Raw genomic sequence first — 23,458 nt, 5'->3', positions numbered from 1 at the left:
GATGAAAAAAATATACAAATTTGCGAGTCTGAAAATACATGTACATCTGTATTGACCGTGCAAGTATGACAGACTTCTTTCGAGCCTCTTGAAAAGTCAAAGTCTTCATTGATACCATCTTCTATGATACTGACCTCCTCAGAGCCCACAACAGAATTAAAGACCGTTGTATTTTCACCAACTTCAAAGAATATCGTGCTGGACCTTAATCAGTCAACCTTAACAGTGTATTGTGCAAGAAGTGGTGAGAGTGTGAGGTCACTCAGTGTAAATGGGATTGACAGCTCTTTGGATAGTGTTTCGGCTAGTTGTGAGTTTAGGTTATGAAAAAAAAAAAAAAAAATAGATGTAATTCATACCAGAATATAATCTGGGGAACTTCCACAATTATCTTAACCAAAACAGGGAGATTATTGCAATTGCTCATCATAGTTTGAATTTTTTTTTAAGAAACCTTCCTACCAAAGAAACATATTTTTAAATAAATTATTGGAATGAATAAAAATTTAAAGAAGAACAAAACATTTGTAAATTTACCTAATTTAACATCAATTGTACACCATTGATGAGTTTTTTAAGTATATACTAATGTAAGACATATGTATATAGATTTAAATATACAACTTAAAATTATATGATAGTTGTAATTGAGGACTTACCTACTAAAATAAATATGTTGTGTTATCTGTGTCATTCTATAGTTTCTTAAAAACGGACATTGAAAAAATAACTTGACACCGTTCTTGTACACAATGTAGATTGATTATTTTTTCAATTCAAGACTCAAACACACTGTACTGTTATAGCATTCAATACGAGTCGAAAATATATTATAAAGAAATTACTTTGTTCTCAACTAGCAAAAATAAAAGTCATTTTGTAGCAAAAAAGCGCTCAATAACTAAACTGCCAGGTCTCTAAGTAACAGATGAAAACAAACACCTAGGCATTACACTAATGAAAATATGCACTGGAAAATAAATGCACATAGTGTCAGCCTAAAGCTTTGCTCAACTTCGCATTAAAGAGAACCAAGACTATGAAGTCACAAGAAAATTTATCACATGTTACCTGAATCTACCTGAACAATGGAATGTTTCGGGTAGTTTTGATGGAACAAGAACATCCATATAAGCATTGTGTACCAACGGTCCATAGAACAGATTTACTTAAAAAAAGAAAACATATATATCAGAAAATCTGAACGGTGGAAATCCAGAGACCATGAAGAGCACATTACCTCTGTGATGGCTGTAAGACTAGAGTTTCTACACAGTTCTCCTCATGGAATGATCAATATGACATGACTTTTCAACTTATTCAATGTAACTTAATCTCTTACAGTTATTCTATAATTGTGGTTCTGTAACATAACTTAACCCATTAACCACTTATCACAGCACCATCTTGTGATAGTCGACACAGTACCAAAACACCCACAAAGAGAAGGTACTGTGATGACGACAAATGTTATTAAATATATTTTAAAGCATTATTATGGGCTCAAATAATAAAGTTTATGTATTAAAATTACACAAAAGAACATGTACTTACATATATTAACCCCAGAAAACAACGAAGATCAAGGTATAATACTATATTTTTAGACATTTTCTAAACAGTTACATAATTTAATTGTTGGTAATGTTACATACCAACGATTGATCAGTGTCTTATTTTGTAAAACTTTGTATTTTATTTTTGATGTCTCTGAAAGATGTTGTTTCTGTGGTATAATCTATGGTTTGAGTAAACAAACACGGTACTGGTTGATGTAGTTTCTGTTTTGTTATTACAATGGTATAATTTGAACTTTACGAACATGGCAGTACCTTCTAATGAGTTTGATCGTGTTTCTCAAAAATGAGATTATATTCTAGCCTGATTCATTAGCTAAAAAACAGTAGCTCTGTCAACCTAATCACAATAAAACTGAATTTTTTGTGAGTTTTATCAAACCCTTGTGCTTTTGCGAGTTTGCTTGGATCTGTGTATAAAGAATACAAATGTTGAGTTTTACAAAAATCTACTTAAAATTGAAAAATAATAAAGATATTCATGTTAAAGGAAGATATTTCATTTCAATAAAATAAAGTTTTCCACATAAAGAATTCAATGTTTTATGTAACTACACCAAATAACATGGGTTATAACTATGTTTAGTACTGAAAACAATTTCTTGCTTTCAAAATGTACAAGAAATAATTCAAATTTTTAAAAATTATTCTATAAATATGGACAATTTTATATACTTCACATGCTTGTAAATTACATTATATCCTGTTTTATTAGCTAAAACAATAGCAATACAATTGAATTTTTGTGAGTATTTGGCGAAACCCTTGCATTTTTTTGCACATTTAATTAGATTTGTACAAGAATGATAGGTGGAGGAATATTGAGTGCTAATAGTTTAAAATATTGTTAATACACAAATTGTCCAATGTCTATATATTACAAAATAGGAACAGAAATGTTTTTATTTTTTATTACACTTGATATCTCTTTGTAGCAATTCTCTTAATCTGAAATCTCCCAATTAAATGTTAATTCCCTAAAATTTAAAAACAATTAAACGTAAGAGGTTTCCTTAACTTTGTTGTTATACATTTATAAAATATTCTTGATTTATATTTGTGTAGTTTCCAAAATTGTTATATCACTGTTGTCAGCATAAATGAACTATTGTCAATATCCTAAAAACAGACAGTGCCTTGGAATTTTCCTAAATTTGTATTGTAGCTATCTAGTTAAGAATACTGGCATTGCTTCAGTGAGATATCTTATTGTTTATTCTAATGGTATAATAGTTGTTCTAATGCAAACTTGAGAAATAAATGTAACGTCAAACTGTTTAGTAATGGTTAAATACCATCTCCATTTCCATCCAGTTGCAAAGAACTGCACTTTACTTTTTTATGATGCCTTTAATAATTATTATAAAAGTTACAAGAACACTGTTCTATCAGTGTTGCAATATTAGCCAATGTAGCCTGGTAGGTCTGATTAGCTGTTTCATTTGCTGTCCTCTATGATATATATAGAGAGATGAAGCTTTATCCACAGTAAGTCAATCATTCTCAGGATATTATGGGACAGACAGACAGAAATTAATTTTTCGACCTCTCAAGTGATAGGCTTTGCTAATGCTTTCAACTAGGTAACTACAATTAGCTTTTATTTATGATAAAAACGTTAAATACCTTAATGAAAGCTTCTATATTAATATTGGAAAATAGCAACCAAGATGTGGAAACAGAGGGAGCTTCCTACTTCCATAGTAAGAATAGGACTAATAATAACAATTTGTATATGGGGTGCTGATTTTTCATTTTTTTATTACACATTAGAAAAGTTTATGAGTCTTCCTCTAAATAACCAAAATGGTGTTAATTTCAAAAGCACTTTTCTGAACTTTCCAGCTTACAGGAGGGCTATAGGCATATTTAATTCTACTTCCTAATCTTTTAACCCAGTTAATCCCAGTTGTAGTTACCATTAATCTTTGATGAGTTTCCATACATTTCCCAAAGTTCTACCTGCCCTATGAAAGGAATTTGAGTTAAGATTTAGTAGTTTAGGGAAAACATTCATAAAATGTTTAAATTTTTACTGAGTGTAGTTTTGTAACAAATGCATATATTTAATTTTCTATATGTGTACACATACACCCCTAAAAGCAATAAAAAAATTGCACTGCTGTTGCCAAATACGTAATGAAAATGTAAAACTTTTAAAACACCTATAAATATTGTTTACAAGTACATTGTTATAAACTTCTATTAAATGTAATATAAACTGATGTGAAAAAAAATTATGGTAGTAAAAGAGAAAATTGGACTTTATCTTCATTTTCTACCAATGATCTAATTTGTAAATTACGGTAATAAGATCTGACTAATCACACATCGTTGTAATACTTATACGGGGTGTTTCATGTTTCAGACTACCCAGTTGCAATCTCCTGTGGTTGAACTGTTTGACAAATTTAGTGATAAAATAAGCTGTAACCCTAATAAATCTCATACGGCAAACATCACAAAATTGCTTTTGTCATTTAAAATACAGGGTGTACTCAAAAATGAGGGTAACAGTTTCAAATTTTGAATAGAAAGATAGGTCATGTGGCACATAAATTTAATGTTCTTTGTAACATCTTTATTTTCGGGCAAAGGATTGGCAGAAGGGGGAGTTAAATATTATTCACACTGGTGTACAAGCCTGATCAACTTGTAAATTGTCTTATCAGTTGAGTAAGAGAACAATGCTGCAGCTCCAGCTGGCCATACAATGTATTTGACTCAATCTGACTGTTGAACTGGACTACTGCCTGACAGAGGTTATGCCTTGCAAAACTATCCCTCTTTCCTCATGAAATCGCAATGGTAATGTAAGTTTGTCGTTCACGAGAGCTAAATGAGACTGTTCCCTGCCCTACACTGCTCCCTCCTTGCTCTTTACTGGATTTTAGCTGAGGTAAGATGTTTTAATTTGCTTTTGTTGAAAACCTTTCCTAACACATGACATGAATAATTGATTTCTGTTGATTATAGAAACTTGCTTTAAATTAATTAAAATGCTAACTAAACACTTTTGACCAACCAGATGAAATGCAGTCATGTTCTATACTGTATAATGAACATGCATAATATGGAATGTAAAATAACTATTGCTTTTATGTATCTGTAAAAATTATTGGTAATATAAAATTTGAATGGTAATTAATAAACTAAATTTACTTTTATGGATTTTTCTTAATTCTGAGATTTAATGTAAATATTACTGTACGGGATGAATTTAATTTAACAGGCTTGTTGCTTGTTCCTGTTCAAGCAAAGTAAAACTTGTAATGCCCTATTTTATGTAAATGTAAATTTAATCCTAGATTATAATACCTAGATTCTATTGCCTGGAATGTACTCAGGGGTTCATACGGGAGCTTAACCTCACGCTTACACTTGCGCTGTACCTGTACCTGCATGCTGTACATGCTGTGTGCATATGCCAGTGAACTTAACCTACCTGCTGCCTACATACCTGGATCACCTGCTGCATTGATGTTACCTACCTACCGCTGTGCTGGTCGTTCTACCAGATGAACTGTGTATCGATAAGTAGATCTTCAATTTTACCTCATAAACTGGTACCAGTAATAATTTATATAATTGAGGCAACACAAACCTGTCTTTGCGAAATTGTCGCTACGAACTTTATTGTACAGTGTTAGCTGTTGGTGAAGGACATATTTGTGCGTAACTGGACTTCGGATTCAAGGAGCTTTTGCGCAGGCGTAGTTATTTAATGATTAGTTAATGCCATTCAGGTTTACCTTTATATGTATTACATCTGTTGTGTATGTGTAGTTATTGACTTATTTGTTATTGTGTAACCATTCCAATAGCTTTAGCGGCCGGCCAAGGTATTAACTATTGATATTCTATTCTTCAGATCTGGTTTAGTATTAAGAAATTTACTATCTCGCATTTGAATATTTGTCTTGTACTTGTTGGAACACTGAGTTTCCTGTTGGCGATAATAAACTAAGCTCGTTATAATACGTCGCCTTTCATTTAACAGCCAATGCATTTGTTCGTAATTTTACTTAAAGGTTAATTATAGTTTAGCTTAGTATTTATTAATTGATGTTGTTTGTTTGTTTTTATAGTTCATGTTAGTAATTATTCTTAATGGTTATACCTATTATCATTTTTTTTTTTCGTTTCATGTTGGTTGGTCTTAACATCCCATCTCGGCAAATTCAGTAACGGGCCTTTTCATTGTTCTGGCCCTAATACCCCAAACTGAGGAAAACAAGGTGGCGCCCTTTTCTTTTTCTTAATGAATAAAGGTTCCCCAGAGATTCTGATCTGTTTGGTAAGATTTATAGACCCCGCCCTAGGCTGAGTGAATCGGGACTGCTACATCTTTGAACACTTAAAAATTTGTTACAAACATTTCAAAAATATTTAAAGTATTGTCCAAATGGCAGGTGTTATTTGGAAACTGTTCAAGTTTTTATTTTCTGCTATGGTACTTTTGAACACCTTGTATATTAAATGTGACAAAAACAATTTTGCACCATTCGCTGTATGAGATTTGTTAGGGTTACAGTTTAATTCATCGTTCTATGTCAAACGGTTCAACCAAAGGAGATTGCGGCCAGGTGATCTGAAACACCCTATATATTGAAATACAATCTATAAGATCATAATACAAAATGTACAAGTCATAAGATAGTAAACAATTGACAAAACAATGAAACACTAGCTGTCGAACGTAAACAAACCAGATGAACTGAACAGCTTTAATTTCTGCTCAGATACATTAATGTAAAACAATGTATGGCCCTCCACAGTGACAAATTAACAAAATGAATATTTTGGAATAAGAAGATACTTTTAGCAACCAATAACATTATATTATAATTATGGCATTTTTTAAAACATGTCTCCCACACAGATCTTTGTACTTTAAAAACAATTTATTATGGAATTACTCGCAGGGACTCTGTAGCACTGAAAAGGTTAAAAACTAAATGAACAAAAGACTAACAAATTTCAATTTATTGTGAAGAAAAATACATGAAAAGAAATAAGACAAGCTACTAATAATGTTAATCACAAAATTATTAACAAATTCCTAAATGTACAGAAAACTCTGTACGTGCATGCCATATTTAACTTATTTAAAATACTGTATAAATGAGTATTTTAGAAATGATCATACACTTATATTAATATCAATCTATCATCCTTCATAGAAATTTGGACCTTTAACAATTTTGTCATCATGTAAATTCAATCAGATCTTTTGATTTATATTGCATTAATTATTCACATTTATGTCACTACTAGATATGGTTTTCCCAACCACCATTTCTTCTGGAACATAATTCATATTTATAAGTTAAAGTTAAATAGTAGTTATAATTGAAACAATCTTCAGTCCTGTTAATCTCAGTTATCAATTCCCACTTTAACTGATTTAAATTTGACTTATTAAAACAAAGTCAGATTGACCCAAGTTCCATTCTACCAATGTCTACTATATTGGTAAATCGCTTTTGTATACAACTGGAGAAAATGTCATCCATAACAGGCAAAATTTTTAACATTTTTGCTCCATTTATAACAACCACTTAGGGCAGCATCTGAAATCCGACACTGTCGCAGACTTGACTCTTGGAATCTACGTCCATCTAAAAAGATTTCATGCACTACAAAGTAGAAGGTGAAATGGAGAAACAACTCAACATTCACATTAAATAAACCTTTCTATCCATAGCTACATTATGTGTAAAACACTCGGTTTGCTCCGCAGTGCTTTGGGATTATGTCCAACACATCAGAGTGCAACTGATTAGATAATTGAGAACACCTCTTTTGTAACCTAGGGTCTCTGATGACGAAACGACATTGAGTTTGTTTTGAACAGCTACATCACACTCTTTTCATGATCTACTGTATTCAGACGTACATGGACTCTAGCTTCCAGGGGTCAAGTTTATAATATTGTCAGATTTCAGATGCTACACTAAACGGAAGATGAAATTGAGCAAAAACTCAACATTCGCATCTCCTATAGTTTTATAATAAAAAATTAACATTGTTCTTATGTGTTGAAAATTAAGGTTGTTTCACTGCAGCTGGCTCTTTAGGTCAAAGGGAAGTAGAAATTATATATTTGAAACAATAATTATACTTTTATTAAATTACTTTTGTCCAATGGAGTTAAATTGCAACATTTTAATATAAGCTCATTCTTTCTAAACAAGTAACATTCAAATGATAAGAAATAAGTTATACACGTGCATACAAATACAAAAAAATACCTATATACATAACTGACTTATCTTAAGAATGTAAAATAAATAATTTAGAATCACATACAATCGAACTCAGCTTTTGAATACCTATCATATTGAATACCCCTGGAGGATACCCATACGAAACATTTATTTACATAAATTTAATTGGAAATGTATGTTTACAGTAACATAACTAATTCAATGGATTTTATTTAGATATCACAAAATTGGTACAGTCTTATATTAATCTGACTCAGATAAAACAATGCTGACGCTATGTTGTGATGTTAATTTCATCAGTTGCATACAGAATATCTTCTATGATGCTCAAAGCTTCTTGCTTGAATTTGAGCTTTTGATGACTAGACATCCTCGCAACATCAGGCAACAAACTTTTGAAGAAGTTGATGTCCTCATTACTTTCATTACTCAGCTTGATTTTCTTTGGTGTACTCGAGCTAGTATTATTAGAAGTAGACTTTCTAGACAATACCTTGGAGGATGAGGGTTGCTGATTTTCCGAGCATACACCCATCCAGTCCTGCTCAGTGACCTCCTCCTCTAGCTCTTCCTCATCCTCCTCATCTTCCTCCTCCACTTCTTCAATCTCCACAACTTCAGTTTTGATCTCTGGCTCTTCATGCTTCATGTTCTGCTTGAGAAAAGAGGACATTGGATGCATTGGTGGTAACGCATCTTTCAAGTAGGAAGGTAAATTCCCCAGTTCATTCTGTTTTAAGGACAGAAATTTCCTAAATGCAACAACAACAAAAACCATTATAATGTGAAAAATAACAATTATTGGTGGCTCTTGGCCATTTCAGTTTTAAAAGAAGAATGGCTCTGGCAATATGAGAAAACTTATGCCTTGTCTTTACCACAAGAGCAATACTTCTAGTATCAATAATTCGATTCTATAACTCTGCTGCTATCATATTTTTCCCTCCTCAAAAAAATTAAACAGTAGGTAAACGTTTTTACAATAATTATTTCTAAGCTCCGTTCTGTCTTAATAACCTCTTCCATCAGAATGTTTAATCACAATCAAACCAGATGTTGCAGTCGGAACAAATTTTGAATGATAGCAATAATGACTTAATGTGTGTAATGAAACACTGGATGTCGAAGAATGAACTAAAGGGGAACTTTGTAATATACAACAGACATCTTATAACTTAATTTGTTATGCTAGGCACAAGTTTTACTTTTTATTCAGTGAAAAATTCTTTATTATCTTAGTAACTAATTTAGTATTCCTTTTGACATCAAAAAATTACCTTAAAATTAAAACTTTTCACAATAATTCTTTAATTGTAGCTGAACTTAGCAACAAATGGAAAAAACAGAGTAGTACATAATTGTGCTGAATTAAAAGTTAATAGTGAGTAATATTGCTGATGAGGTGGAGCTTTTTTAGACTTGTTATCTGAGGTACTAGGAACTAAAATATAAACTATCTGCTATTGAATAGATTGTTTCGTCAAGTTCAGTATTGCTGCCCATCTAATGTCACACTCACTTTATACTCGGTATTCAAATGATACTGTGGTTGTTATTTCATTTCTGGAATATGGCTTACAGAAGTTCTGTGTTTACCTGACAGCATATGTTGTGTACGTGCCAAATGTATAATACAAAGCTTAAAAATAATCATAAAATGTTTGAAGAAAGTTTATTTTATAAATTTTAAATTGAAAATAAAAGATGAAGACAAAACATGGGCTCAACATAAGATGTGCAGAAGATGCAAGAAAACTCTCTGTTTGTTGTGTAAGAGTAAAAAAAGAACTAATTTTGTTTTTGAATTCCTATGATATAGGTGTAAACAGAATAACTATAAAATGACTGATTCTTCTGTTTAGCAGATGGATTTAATGAAAAACATGGTAGGTAAATATAAGTTCTAACTTAGAATAAACTCTTCTTCCAGTGTACCATGATGCTGAACTAACAATTTCATAGCCACCTTGTAATTGAAATGACATCCTTAGTTAGTCAAAGGACTGAAACGGATTAGCTTCTAAGGATAAATCTAGTTAAGATTTTCAAGTTGACAAGGAACCTCAAATTTGTTCTAAGTGAGCTCAATGGCCTAGTAAGATTCTTAGGTCTTGCAAAAGATTCAACCCAATTACTAGGATCAGGGCTATATAACGAAACCTACTATCATCTTGGGGCTCATTGTAATGGCACAAGCATAGAGACACACAACTCACTAAGACTTCTTCAAAGAGAGAAACCTAGTTTGTAGTAATGATAATCATGGGTTCATGAAGTACCTTGAAATAGTATACGATTCAACAAAATGGCAACAGCATATTCGTTAACTTATCTACAACTGGCTTCAAAGCAGTCTTGCAGCCTCAAGTAAATGTATTTCTATCTCTTCCTATGGGACACTTAGTGAATTTTAAACAAAACTATAATGACTTGGTTAAAACTCTTGAGAAAATCAAATATCAAGAGCATCAATGGATGGTTTGAGGAGATAAAAATATAATTTCTGGCATGCTTCAGATCAGAGGTCAAAATACACTCACAGGACCTGTAATCAGTGGCCAACTAATAATCACTACTCTAATATGATGACTGGAATCAAATATCATGGACATTAAGTATTTCCACAACAACAATAATAATAATAATGTTCCTAATATTGAAATAAGAAATCAAAATAACCTTCGTTACCATCAAGTCACGAAGGTTCTTGACAATTCATAACTACAGCTTGTTCACAGTAAGAACCAAATCTTCTATTTTAGAAGGCTAGCTAAAAAGGAAATTAAAATAATTTTGTAAGTATAAATTCAAATTTGAATGGTATTCATATGGGTATCAGTTGATCTCACTGGATTTTTGGAGCACGAAGAGTGTTATAAATTTTGTGTAAAAGAATTCCTCGAACGAATAAAAAGATTTTTTATGAATGTTGAGGTCAAAAAGGGATAAACCTTGGAACTAGTTATAATCGATTTTTGATGCATTATACATGTAATACAAAATCTCGCAGTATCTTTATTTTTTACTTTGTTCAAACTAAACTTAGTGTCGATTAAAAGTAAAGATACAACATTTCTTTTTACACCAAAATTATAAACTTCAAAGTGAAAATGTACGATCAATACCTATTTTTGTGCCAGTCACATCTTTTCATTTTATAATAAAAAATAATATTGTAAATTTAAACATATTTGTTAATAGTACCCCTTCTAGGTAGTAAGATTTAAAATTTTAGAATTCATCAGAAATTTTAAGCGTTCATTTTCTAATTTTATTTTTTGTTGTAAAAACAATAATTAATGTTTGATTGCAATACAAAAATGCCATATTTCAGTTGCACAAAAATCCAGTAACCTTTATGTTTCTTTGGCGGGCCGGGCGGTGAACGGCAGTATTGCCTCAGTGAGCTGAGCAGTTGCCCGGGAAGGCTGTAACACTCATAGCAAGGTGTGCCTGTTTCGGTGAGTCAGCTGGTGCGATTCATCGTCGGTTCACCATTTTCGTTTGTTGTGTATGCTTTGCGATATTGTGTGAGTGGATTATAGTGTCTGTTGACTGTGTAAGTGTATGTACTCATAATGGAGGAAGACAATAATGTTATTGACAATAATTTTTCATCTGATGAAGACAATGAGTCGAGTTCGAACAGTTCTAGGGACGGTGAAGGCAGCATCCCCCACCCCCAGTGGGCCGCCACGGCCTGCGACATGGCTGGTTTACGTGATGTGCCGTTCACTGGTCAACCTGGCTTACTCGTTCCCATTCCAAGTGACAATAAACCAATTGACTGGTTCAATCTCCTTCTTGATACTGTGTTTTTAGAGAATATCATTAGACAAACCATCCTGTATGCCCTGGAACTATTTTGTAGCCCCACCACTACTCCTGCATCTCGGATCACCAAATGGAAGGACTTAGTGATGGCCGAACTAAGAACATTCTTAGGCCTTCTACTGTTGACTGGCAACGTCAGACTGAATCGATTGAACGACTATTGGAAAACTCATTGGTTGTTGAACTTTCCTATGTACAAGGAGTACATGTCTCGAGATCGATTTCTTGGCATTTTGAGATATCTGCATTATTCAAGAGTTGATACCCCTGATCATCCCGAACATGTAATTGATGTACGAGTACTATCTATGTGTCATTCATGTACTATATACGTGTAATTCACGAGTGTTTGTGCCGAAACCTAGTGCGCTGCGAGCACATACAAGACGGGGACCAGCACCCGGTGCGGATGACGAGCAGACTCGGAACGGACATGACGTTACCCGTTCCGGCCAACGAAGCTTCCGGGATACCTTGAACAACCCTTTCGGCTATCCTGACTCCGTTTTGGGGAAGTAAAAAACAACAAAAATTCCCGCATTTTCTGACGCCGGTAATTTTGTCATCCGCAGTGATTGTGTTAAATATATTATATAACTTGATTTTTTCAAAATAAAATTTACACTGCTAGAGCATGTACCACCTACATTTAGAAACTAACATATTCCTACTTTATACATTTATTATAAAAATACACTTCTTTATTCTTTGATGTAAAATTAATTCATTTATGGTGTCAATAATGTTTCCAGAGAGGTTGTAGTTTAAAAAAAAATCAAATAGTGATAAATTTTTTAACATTGAAAATTTCTTAAAGCCCAAAAAATTGCTAAATTCCAATCTACGAGGCGTGTTCAGAAAGTAAGTACTGTTTCATTCTACTGCCACCATAGCGCTGCAATCGGTAGTCCGCGCATGCGTACTATAGATAAATCGCTCGCAAAGAAACCTGCACAGAAGCAAATATCTGATCAGCACCACACAGAAGGGGCCCCTCCGGCTTTGGGAGGGGGGGGGGGGTGTTGAGCAGTGGTGGTGAGTGTGACCAGCATCTAATTGTCTCTGTTTATCAGCTATGTGGATCCTGTCTCGCTCGCACAGTTTTGTTTACACTGAAGCTACTTACTTGTTCTCTAACTATGTTTTATTTTTGTGTGTAGGCCTAAACAAGTATCGAAGCCTAACCGTAAAATATTAATTTTACAGACCATGTAGCCATATATGTGTCCAGCTTGCATTTTGTTGTGAGGTTAGCCGTGTAGTGGCAGTGTCCAGTAAAGATGTGTCGTTCAATATTGACCCGTTCAATTCGAACGGACCAGTCAGATGAACGAATGATCCGGATCAGAATATTTCAAAAGACCCTTTCACCTTGAACGTTTCGTTCAATTTTCCCTGCCAACTGAATAAATTTTATATTTTTTCAAAATCAGATATATTATTTTAAAGAATCGTTAAAACTTATAATATTAAAATTAAGTTAATTTAAAAACCCTTAACCATAAAAAATAGCTTAACATCATATGGAACTAACTAAAACTATAGATTACACTTAGAAAACGTTAGATTACACTTGGTCCCCAAAATCGTTCAGTCGTTCCTTTCGTTCACTGCAAACCAATTAAGGATAAAACCACAATCGTATAACTCGACTGGGGGAGAAGTGAGCCTGGGTATTATGAAAAGTGGTGGGAACTTAATCGGTTCCTCTATTCGTTCACTTTTTTGGAAGTGGATTCTTTCCTTCACTTGGTAATTTTGTTCAGTCTTTCATTTTGTTCAGTCAACACAATCCAGTACATCGCTCTAGCAGGAAGATTAGTAACTCTGGGTTCAACTGAACAGGTCACAGCAGTGAACAAAACAACTGATTGGGATCAGTCAGATGATCCGATAGAGCTAGCGCCATGCAGTGGTGGGGAGACTGGGAGGGGGCGGCATCACATCGGCGGAGGAGTATTTACCACACCCTGAGTGAACTCAAACCACCCAGAGTCTTTTTATAAGCGGTTTACCTTAGTCCTTCTTGTTCACTGGCTATCGACTCACGCCATTTTAGTTGTTCTACGTTGTGTTTTCAGTTTTCTCTGAACGTTTAAAATGTTTAAGACAATTAGTGATCCCGCCAATTGTGAGATTCGTTCTGTAATAAGATTTTTGAACGCAAGGAATGTGAAACCGGCTGAAAATTATCGTCAACTTCGAGATGTTTATGGGGAAGACATAATGAGTGAAGGAATGGTGGGAAAGTAGGTTAGAATGTTCAATGGCAGTTGAACAAATATGCATGATGAGAATTGGAGCGGTCGGCCTTCTCTTGTCTCCAATGATCTGGTAAGGGCAGTTGACGAAAAAATCCAAGAGGACACACGTTTCACTATGATAACGCTATCTGACGATTTCCAACAAATTTCACACACTATTTTGTACGAAATTGTTACAGACCGCTTAAGTTATCGCAAGTTGTGTTCCCAATGGGTTCCTAAAATGCTCACTGATGTGCACAAAACCAATAGATTCAGAAATGCTTTGATTTTTCACACACAGTATAGTGATGGTGGTGAGGATTAAAATAAAAATTGGGACACGTGATGAAACTTGGGTTCGTCATGTCACACCAATATCCAAACAGCAGTAAATGGAGTGGTGACACACGCAATCCCCGAAGAAAGGAAAATTCATGTCTGCAACAAAAAATCATGTGCACTGTCTTATGGAACCACAAAGGTGTTTTGCTGATTTTCTCCCAAGAAAACTAAGGAGGGTAATTCAAAACAAACGGAGAGGAATGGTCAGTAACAGAATTTTGTTGCTCCATGACAATGCTCGACCCCGTACAGCTGGTGACACTCAAACGTTGGTTCGACATTTTCGTTGGGAGGAGTTCGATCACCCGCCCTACAGCCCGGACTTGGCACCGTCTGACTACTACATATTCCTGCACATGAAGAGCGAGCTAGACGCCCAACGCTTTGAAACCGATGATGAAGTGAAAACTGCTGTGGAGTTGGGCTACATTTGTTGCGGGAACCTTCTACGAAGAGGGTATCACCCGCTACGACAAGTGTTTAAACATTGGTGGAAACTATGTCAAAAAATAGTTAAGGTTTGGGCTTTTATAAAAAAAAAATAAATAAAATTGTATCACTTGTTTTTTTAATAAACGGTACTTACTTTCTGAACACGCTTTGTATTTTGCCATTTTGGGAAAAAAATTATTGCCACTTCCAGTGTTAAAAAGTCTCCTTATTGTTTGAAAGAAACTCAGACCAGAAATGTTTAAAATACTTACATAAAAAGACTTTCTAAGTTGTAATAATAAAATTATTTCCCTAACTCTGATTACTTACTTTACTCGATCCGAGACAAATGGTACCATGAAGTCTAAATGTTCTGCTAAATAATACGGTCGTCTCTTGGAGTTGAGAGCAGTATATTTGAGATGACGAATGTAACATGATTTTATACTGTGCCATCGATCCCGACATAAGCTGTCTGAAACAAATTTAATTTTTTGTTAGAATTAGTAGAAATATTTAAAAATATAATGTGTGATCATTTCTAAAATACTCATTTATACTGCATATATAAATAAGCTACATGTTGCATGCACTTACAGAGTTTTCTGTACATTATATATTTACATATAAGAAGTTTATAAAAACAATCACTTTTGACCAAAACATCTGTACAAAACTATATTTATCTGTCAGGAATATTTTCAATCGGTAAAGTGGTTACATCTTATATTTATAACCTAATTACAGAACTATTTTTGGAAATAGATTCATATGAAATTTGTATAGTGTGAAGTATAAAACGAGAGAAAAATAATTAAAAATAAACATCAGTGAGAAGGTCATTATTGATACCAACTTAAAAATCATAACAGTACTTCAAAACAAAACCGAACCAGTCGAAAGCAACTTTAAAAGGATGTAAATAAAATAAAAGTAATGTTTTCCTCAACGGCTGGTCAATTTGGAAGTTAGCGGTCACCATTTTTCTTTTCTTTTTTCCCTTGGGGCGGCCTACTGCCATGCACTTAAGCCTCAAGGGCTTTTTGCGCACCCCGAAAACACCATGAGGCCTACCAGTCTACAACTTCAGCAGTTCAACAAACCGCCGAAAACAACCTATCAAGTCCTCCTCTGAACCACAGTGATCTGATCAATCAGACATTGGCAGCTAAAGGGTAAAAACCCGTTACATTACATAAATAGGTTAATACATAATTCAGTTGGTTAGCATGTCAAATATCTTTCCTTACCCTATAAAAATTCTACCCTCACTTGGTAAGATAAATATTGATGCACACATAAAATATTTAACTACTATACAAAGTGAAAATATTAAACAAGTGATGAGTTATTAAAGCACAAATGTTGGTATACCACAAAGTTATAACACGCCGTAAGAAACATTAATAGATAAAAAAACATTTGATTTTGTGGCCTCTTTTAGTGACTTGATTTTATAAGCCTGTAATATAGTGACATACATGTGAAATTAACAGTAGGAGTGGCAAAAGACAAGTTTTATGTTAATAAACTATTGCTATTGTCCTGCTGAACGAAACAATATAAGGTTTCAAGGGGTGACTACAATGACAAATAATGACGTTATACAACATTAAAAGTAAAAACTATTTTATTGATGCATATAGTAACATTTGTTCTATGGGCATCATTTGGTCTTGTTATAACCACGAGTCAACTTCATATTGGTTGCTGCTGACATCAGCTGTTACGCCATCTTTGTACCGTACTCATAAAATAACATTAATGCTGACAACAAGGAAATTTTACCCAAATAAAAGACATTTTTGTTACTTTAGACCTTCTGAAAATAAAAGTACATATCAACCTGCACAAATGCTTCCGACCATCAGTGCGGGGCTGTGGCACCATGGTGGTCACCCGCGCTGATGGCGATATATGTAAAACATAGTATCATAATTATGAATGCCTCCAGCCATTTCTGCTAGCAAGAAAATGCAACCTGACAAAGCAAAAGAATATTGTAAATTCACTTAACCATAACTAACTACTATGTTGCAAGACAATTAGTTCCACTTTTAATGTTCTAAAATTTATTATTTGTCATTTTCAACCCCCTTACATTGATTTGTTCAGGAGGGCAATTGCAATAGTTTAATAACATGAATCTCGTTACTGGTAAGGCTAAAAATATTTGTTTAAATAATGCAAATAAATTAAACCAAAGGTTTTACAATCAAACAAATATGTGTAAAAAAACAAACGCAAGTTTAATAAATAATCAAAACTAACATAACCATAACTTCCTAATTTTGTATGTACACAATACCTTCTTACATAACACCTGGTAACTTCCGATCACATAAAAATAATCTTACTCAATTTAAAAATAACACTATTACATGACAAACTGATACTTTCACTCTGAAAAAAACAGGCTGACCAAATAAAAAAGAAAAAAAAAACCATTTCCTAATATTTTAGCTGCTTATGTCATGTACAATCAAACACGTAAATAACTTTCAAAACTAATTGCCGGCGGTATTAGAGTTAATAAATAAATCCACGGTAAAGTAATGAATTGTATCCATAAGACAGTGAATGCTACTGCACGGGATGGTTATTAGATTCTGTACTCAGCTAGTCTGACCACAAAACACTTAGATAAGCTATCGGCCATAGATAATGCTGAAAATGATAGATAACAAAAAGCACAGTGCACAAATATAACCACAAATGACATTCCCATTTCCATGATTAAAATACATGATTATTTGTGATTTGCATTCTCTACACCACAGGGGGTACCGTATATATAGTTTTGTTCAGGAGGACGATATATATAGATTGGCAACTCCGGCCGCTACTTTCACTGATACCATACCTGATAGCTTATTACATAAACATTTTATTTAACTTTTTTACCATTTAAAAAATAATTAAACGATATACGAGTCTACAGTATAATAAGCGGTCACCAACATAATCGGATAATGATTATCAATTTTAAATATCAATACTATCAAATACAACATTTGACCTATCGATAGTATTCATAATTAATCATTGCCAGCTTTCTTCATTTAGACTACTGGCGTCATTACCAGCTGCTGCTAGTGGTGTCATTATCGACTGTTGTTATTTCATTTATGTAGGAGAAGGTTAGTGACAACGACAAGATCATTGACGATGAATATGCAAATATTGGCTCAAAATGTTTTTATACCGGAAGAAATCTTTAAAAACTGATCTTAGAAGTGAGTGTATTGCCGATCATCTTGCATCCATTCAAGCATTTTTTAAATGCTATCATACATGTCTACCCCGTGAAGTAATAGTTAGTACTACGTGGTTCAAAAGTACTTAAAATACAACTTAGGACAATATAGCTACAAATATAGCTTCTCTATACTAACATTTTTAAAGCCTAAAACTTAATTCAATTTGACATCATCGTTTATTTTTTAAATTGATTAAAAGCAAAAACGTGTTCGGAAATAATTTCAAAATTTAAATAATGTATTTTGTTATTGACCATTGGCGACAAGAACAGTGATGTATACATGTCTTCTTTGTTTCACAAGCAGCCATGTTTATCCTTTATAATAAATAAGGTACGTAAATTACATTAATATTGACACATTACTGTAATTACTAAGATCGAAAACTAGCCAAACCATACGGGTTTTTAAAATATCTATTACGTTAGTTGGTCCAACATTTTGCTTTCAGTACTTTGGATAGTAATGAATATCGATGATTCCATATCATTCGATAATCAACATCTGATTGTGTTGTTGGTCGCTTATTATACTACAACCTTGTATGAAGTTACTTGTTTAAATTTAAAGTTTGTAATAAAGAAGTGAGATCCATTAAAATATATTAAATAGATACAATGTCTTTAAAACATTACCAAATTATTTATGCAAAGAAATGCTATTTAATCTACTCGATACTTTTTTTTTTAAATTGATGCGAGTGCCTGAGAGAAGGTAGCTAATTGTATTTGGAAATAAGTAGGCCTAATATAAAATAAGCTATCACATTCCAACTGAATAATTATAAATAAAACCATGTCAAGGTTAACATTCATATTAAAACAATTTCTTTTGCTAAATTGACAAAAGTAATCCAAGCTAAAAATAGTTTGTTCTAAAACTAAATGCATGTTAATAATGTCCACACTTGCTACTTGTCTTCAGGTTTAAAAATAGAAAACAAATAGATATTGGTAGTAATGAGATTAACTAAAACAATAGGCTTGTTGCTATAATATTCCATGAAATTGTTGAAATAAATAATAATTACAATTGCACTGAATTAAAAGTTATATTTAACCTAATTTATGTTGGTTATTGTATTAGCTAATCCTTGTGTACATAAAACACTACATATTCTAATTGATTTCATGGCATAAGCTGGACACAAAATAATTTAAAGATTTCCTCACTACTACAATTAAATCTTCGTCAATTTACCTTTTTCGCCAACTTCTATAGCAACTTTGTCCCAAGCTGAATCTACTTCATCCTTCGGAAAATGTTTCTTAGTGTTGTAGAGGGCTGGATGCTTTTCAATACTCTGAACAAGTTTAATCATTGACACTTTATCATATTTAATAACAAACATTGTAAATTACGTCTGTTTTATTATTGTAGTTGATCTAACCTGATTACGAAAACCGATCTTTGCTTGTTATAACGTGATGTAGGATGATAGCTCGGGCTTGCTCTTGTACGCAATGACATGATGAGCAAAACATGTTACGTCACGCGCTAGTGCAAGGCTGAGCAAAGTGTAACTTACATCACAACGGTTTTGAATATAGGCACAAGATCAAAATGTATTATAATATATGCACCAAATGTGCAATAAATGGAATTATGCTTTATTCTTATGAAGTGAAAATAACATTTGTTTATTACTCTATTATAAATTCTTAAGGTTTTAGTGTTACTGAAATTGTCTTTATTCAATTTCACAATTAGAAACTGCGTGTATGAGTTTATTAATAGTTGTTTTAAATAATTGTGAAACGTTTCATTACTCATATTGATTCTCTTCTTTGATTTTTAGGATTTTTGTAGAGGTTATATGTTTTCTGTATTTATGTCTCCGATAAGTGTAAAGCGTTTTAAATTTAAAAGGTATACTGAATATAACGTACAAACATTATGTTTTAGTAAACTTCGCCAAACTAATAAAAATAACAAAGACTTCGCTCTTGAATCTTGAAATAGTATATAAGTTGTATATATAACGCACCATGTACACTGAACACCGATGAGTGCAATTATTAGAGCTCTAATACACAAAAAGACTTAAAGAAAAAGCATTCAGCTCAAAAGGTAGTCTCGATAATAAACTACTATAGTATAGACTATGCTCTCGTTAATCACAATAATTATGTTTCACAATAATATACCAGTTCACAAGACATAATAATGATGGCCAATTAGAGGCTATAAACTTTTTCCTGTTTATCCACAACTTTATCATAGAAATCGCTAAACACATTCATTTTTAAATTTTACTTTTTTATCAAACATAACGAACGAATGAGGGTAGTTCCTGAGGATTATATTCACTACTCACAACAAATATCATAACATACCTCTTATGTTTTTATGTAGTACATATGGATATGGGTATGTTTCTTGTGTGTATATGGATATACAGGCGCGCGCGCGCGCGTGTGTGTGTGTATTGTTGTTGTTGGTGCGTATGTTAGTTAATAAGCATTTTAAGAGAGCCTGAGTGCATATTATGAGAATTTATAGGGGTAAGGAAAGAAAGGTTTTTATCTATTTACCTAAACTAACGAGGGCTGTCCAGAATGTAGCAGACATTTTGAAATAAAAAGATATCAAAGTGAAAATAACAATTTTTCTTATTAACATTTTGAAGTTTAACTCGTAGGCTATTTTCTAGATAACCGATATTTAAATTAGGACATTTATCATACCGCAGTACAAGCAATTAAGCAATCAATCATATTTTTATTGAATTTGCAATCGTTAATAAATAAAGCTAAAAATCCTGCAGTTTGCTATTCTAAGATTCATTCATTGCATGCATACATACATTAAATTACATTCTCCCTCTCATTCATACATGGTTTCAGTGTACTGTTACAAAAAATTAGTGGTCTCAGCGGCGTAACATGAACTCATCTACAGAGTAAAACACTTCAGACACTAAAAGGTCCTTTAATCTAACAGGGTTGGGTTGTTGACATTATTTTTGCTCTCAGGGAGATTATTAATTTCTGACACCAGCTTGTGAAGGAAGTTGTTCAGATGCTAGTGTTCTATGATGTTGCATCCTGTAGCTGTCCCCACCTCTAGTATCATACCTGTGACGTCTCTGCCCCGCTCTAACTCACATCGGAATCGGCAATACAGAGCTACATCCAAGATACAGAGGCAAGGTAAAGTCAGAAAACCATGCTCCCTGAAAGCATCGCGGCATGACTCTTGGATTCAACTTGCAAATGATGCTAATGACTTTTTTCTGAAGCCTGAAAACTCTGTTGAATCTGATCCTGGAACATCCACCCCAAAGGCGTACGTATGCCGTAGGTCAAATGGGGATATAAAAAACCAAAATAGGCCATCCTTAAAACGTCAAAATAGCAAATCTGTGCCAAATTCCTCAGGGCAAAAACGCCTGAAGCAACCCTTGCACATACATGCTCAACATGATTAGTCCAAGTTCATCCTCTATCGAGATATATTCCTAAAAATTGAGTGGATTCCACTTCCTCCAAAAGGGTGTCCTCTACCATGGCAATGGGTCGAATTTCTTTAATTTGTTGACGGAGACAAAAACTTATATAGTTAGTTTTTGCATTATTTGTTTTAAGATTTAAGTCTGAGAAAAATGAATACAAGAATTCAGTTCAAAAAAGTTTCTATTTCTAGAGCGGTATTTGATTTTGCTCTGGCGCAGAGAGTCGTGTCATCCGCGTATTGAACTATATTTCCATTCTGAATTGATAGTCCAAGACAAGCTTTGCAATATATTCTTTATACCGGATGATTGAAAACTTCTCATTCAAAACCATCCAAGAGCTCTTGGGTATGATGTGAACGAGAGTTGTCTTGGACAAACAAAACTTTCTTGCTGAGTTTGTCCCGACGCTTTTCTTTGTATCGCGTGTGTTATGATTCTGAGTTGGATATAGAGATGAATTAAAAGTTTGGCTACATTCAAGATAATCAACAATCCCTGAGCGTCCCAAATCACAGTAGCCATGATTTTTCTTACTGGCAGAATTTGCAGATACTTCCTAGGTTTTTTGAGCAAATGTGTGTGTGTCCCCATTTAATCGACTACCATTTTGTTTTACAGTTGACGCGCATTACCGTCTAATCGCCAGTTACAATACGATCGATGACTTGGTTTCCACGTTTGCTGCAGTCTTCCAAAAATGTCATTGCTACAGCAAGTTCTGATTTTTGTGATCATCCATTCGGATTTTTGAAACCCACCTGGCACAATATTTGTGGTAACTAAATTTACCAGCCACAACTTCATTAACTAAACTCCGTAAAATTTGGGGGCAAATGTTCTGAAATTCCGTAAAATGACGATTTTCAGGGATTGTTTAATTGTTTTTCGCCACAAATTCGCCAAGAATGTGTCTACCACTGCAATAATTATCGTGTCAGTTTTAAAAATCAATGCACCACTACCTCACTCGGCTTTCACTCAGTATTCCTTGACCATACACAGCATAAATCTGGCGATAAATTTAAATTGGTTTGTGATTTTTCGCCAACAAATCCTCTGTATAAAAAAGTATGATGGGCACGATGCACGATCTCCCATAGTTGGCTGCGTACTGAGTGTAAGAACACACTGACGCCATGATTGTGGCGCTAGTTCCATATATTACCGTGGCATGTCAAAAGGTCTATAACTTTCTTTTTCTCGTTTTCTTTAAATCTTGCAATAGCCATTCAATATCTTGGTGTATATGTTTTTGGAAATAAATAATTTTTCTATTCTATTCATTTAAATTTATGTAACAATAATTAACTATGAGTACAAATAATTAATAGCAACTCTTCATACATACACGCTACCCTTGTGTGGAAGGTAAATTTCATAAATATAAAACAGCAGAAGCTAATGTATTATTTAAATACATGTAAAATAGCTGCTATCAATGTTACATATGTTATAATTTATGAAAGAAACTATTTTTATTTTTATTTTACAGGTTGTATTTAATAATAAAGAACACACTAACTCAAAGATTTCAACAATTCCTCGTAAATGGATGCTATGGACAATTTTTTATCAGTATCAGCCCAGATAATCAAGTATGATGAAGACAGCCTGTGTAAATACTTAAGAACAACTGTGTCTGTATGGATACACAAAGCTGTTACAGATTAAACCACAAATGTTTGTTTTATTGCTTTATGAATCGTATTACTCCTTTTTATCGTAATTTGAATGGCTTAAAAGTTTTGTCAAAAAACGGGAAGAACAACTGTCTAAATGAGGAAAATTACTTTTTCAATGTTTACACTATATAGATTATATCCTCGATATATTAATTATAGGCTATATTTGGCTGCATTAAGTAATTCTTCCCATATTTTCTGTTTATATTGTATTTATCAAAATTAAATATCACCTATACTTAATGTTTGACTACAAATATATATGTGACAATGCAGTAGTCGGAGGAATTTCTGATAATACCCTTATGATGACGAGCACCAAACAGGAGAAAGCCAAACTCCCGTCTAACATAACTAAAAGAGTAGAGAATCTGTGGCTTTAATTGCTGTTTATACTT

General features: G+C 33.3%; 1 protein-coding gene across 1 annotated transcript; it reads right to left on the bottom strand.

The window, feature by feature from the left end:
- Positions 1-7,678: 7,678 nt before the first annotated feature.
- Positions 7,679-19,397, bottom strand: LOC124362583. The gene is made up of 3 exons (XM_046817219.1): positions 19,122-19,397; positions 14,992-15,136; positions 7,679-8,559 (listed from the first exon to the last, which is right to left on the bottom strand). Exons 1-3 carry the CDS (start codon positions 19,270-19,272, stop codon positions 8,082-8,084), a joined length of 774 nt encoding a protein of 257 aa, XP_046673175.1. The 5' UTR covers positions 19,273-19,397; the 3' UTR covers positions 7,679-8,081.
- Positions 19,398-23,458: the final 4,061 nt, after the last annotated feature.

This window comes from Homalodisca vitripennis, chromosome 5, assembly GCF_021130785.1.
Source record: "Homalodisca vitripennis isolate AUS2020 chromosome 5, UT_GWSS_2.1, whole genome shotgun sequence".
NCBI lineage: Eukaryota > Metazoa > Arthropoda > Insecta > Hemiptera > Cicadellidae > Homalodisca > Homalodisca vitripennis.
Note: the sequence above shows the minus strand (reverse complement) of the source record. Positions and strands in the feature narration are given on the sequence as shown.

Bases quoted from the DNA above. Each gene is read 5' to 3' on its own strand.
- LOC124362583 (XM_046817219.1), bottom strand. From the start codon at position 19,272: ATGTTTGTTATTAAATATGATAAAGTGTCAATGATTAAACTTGTTCAG. The intron at 15,137-19,121 runs GTAAATTGACGA...AATTTGTTTCAG, and splicing joins TATAGAAGTTGGCGAAAAAG to ACAGCTTATGTCGGGATCGA. The intron at 8,560-14,991 runs GTAAGTAATCAG...TGTTGCATTTAG, and splicing joins TTTGTCTCGGATCGAGTAAA to GAAATTTCTGTCCTTAAAAC.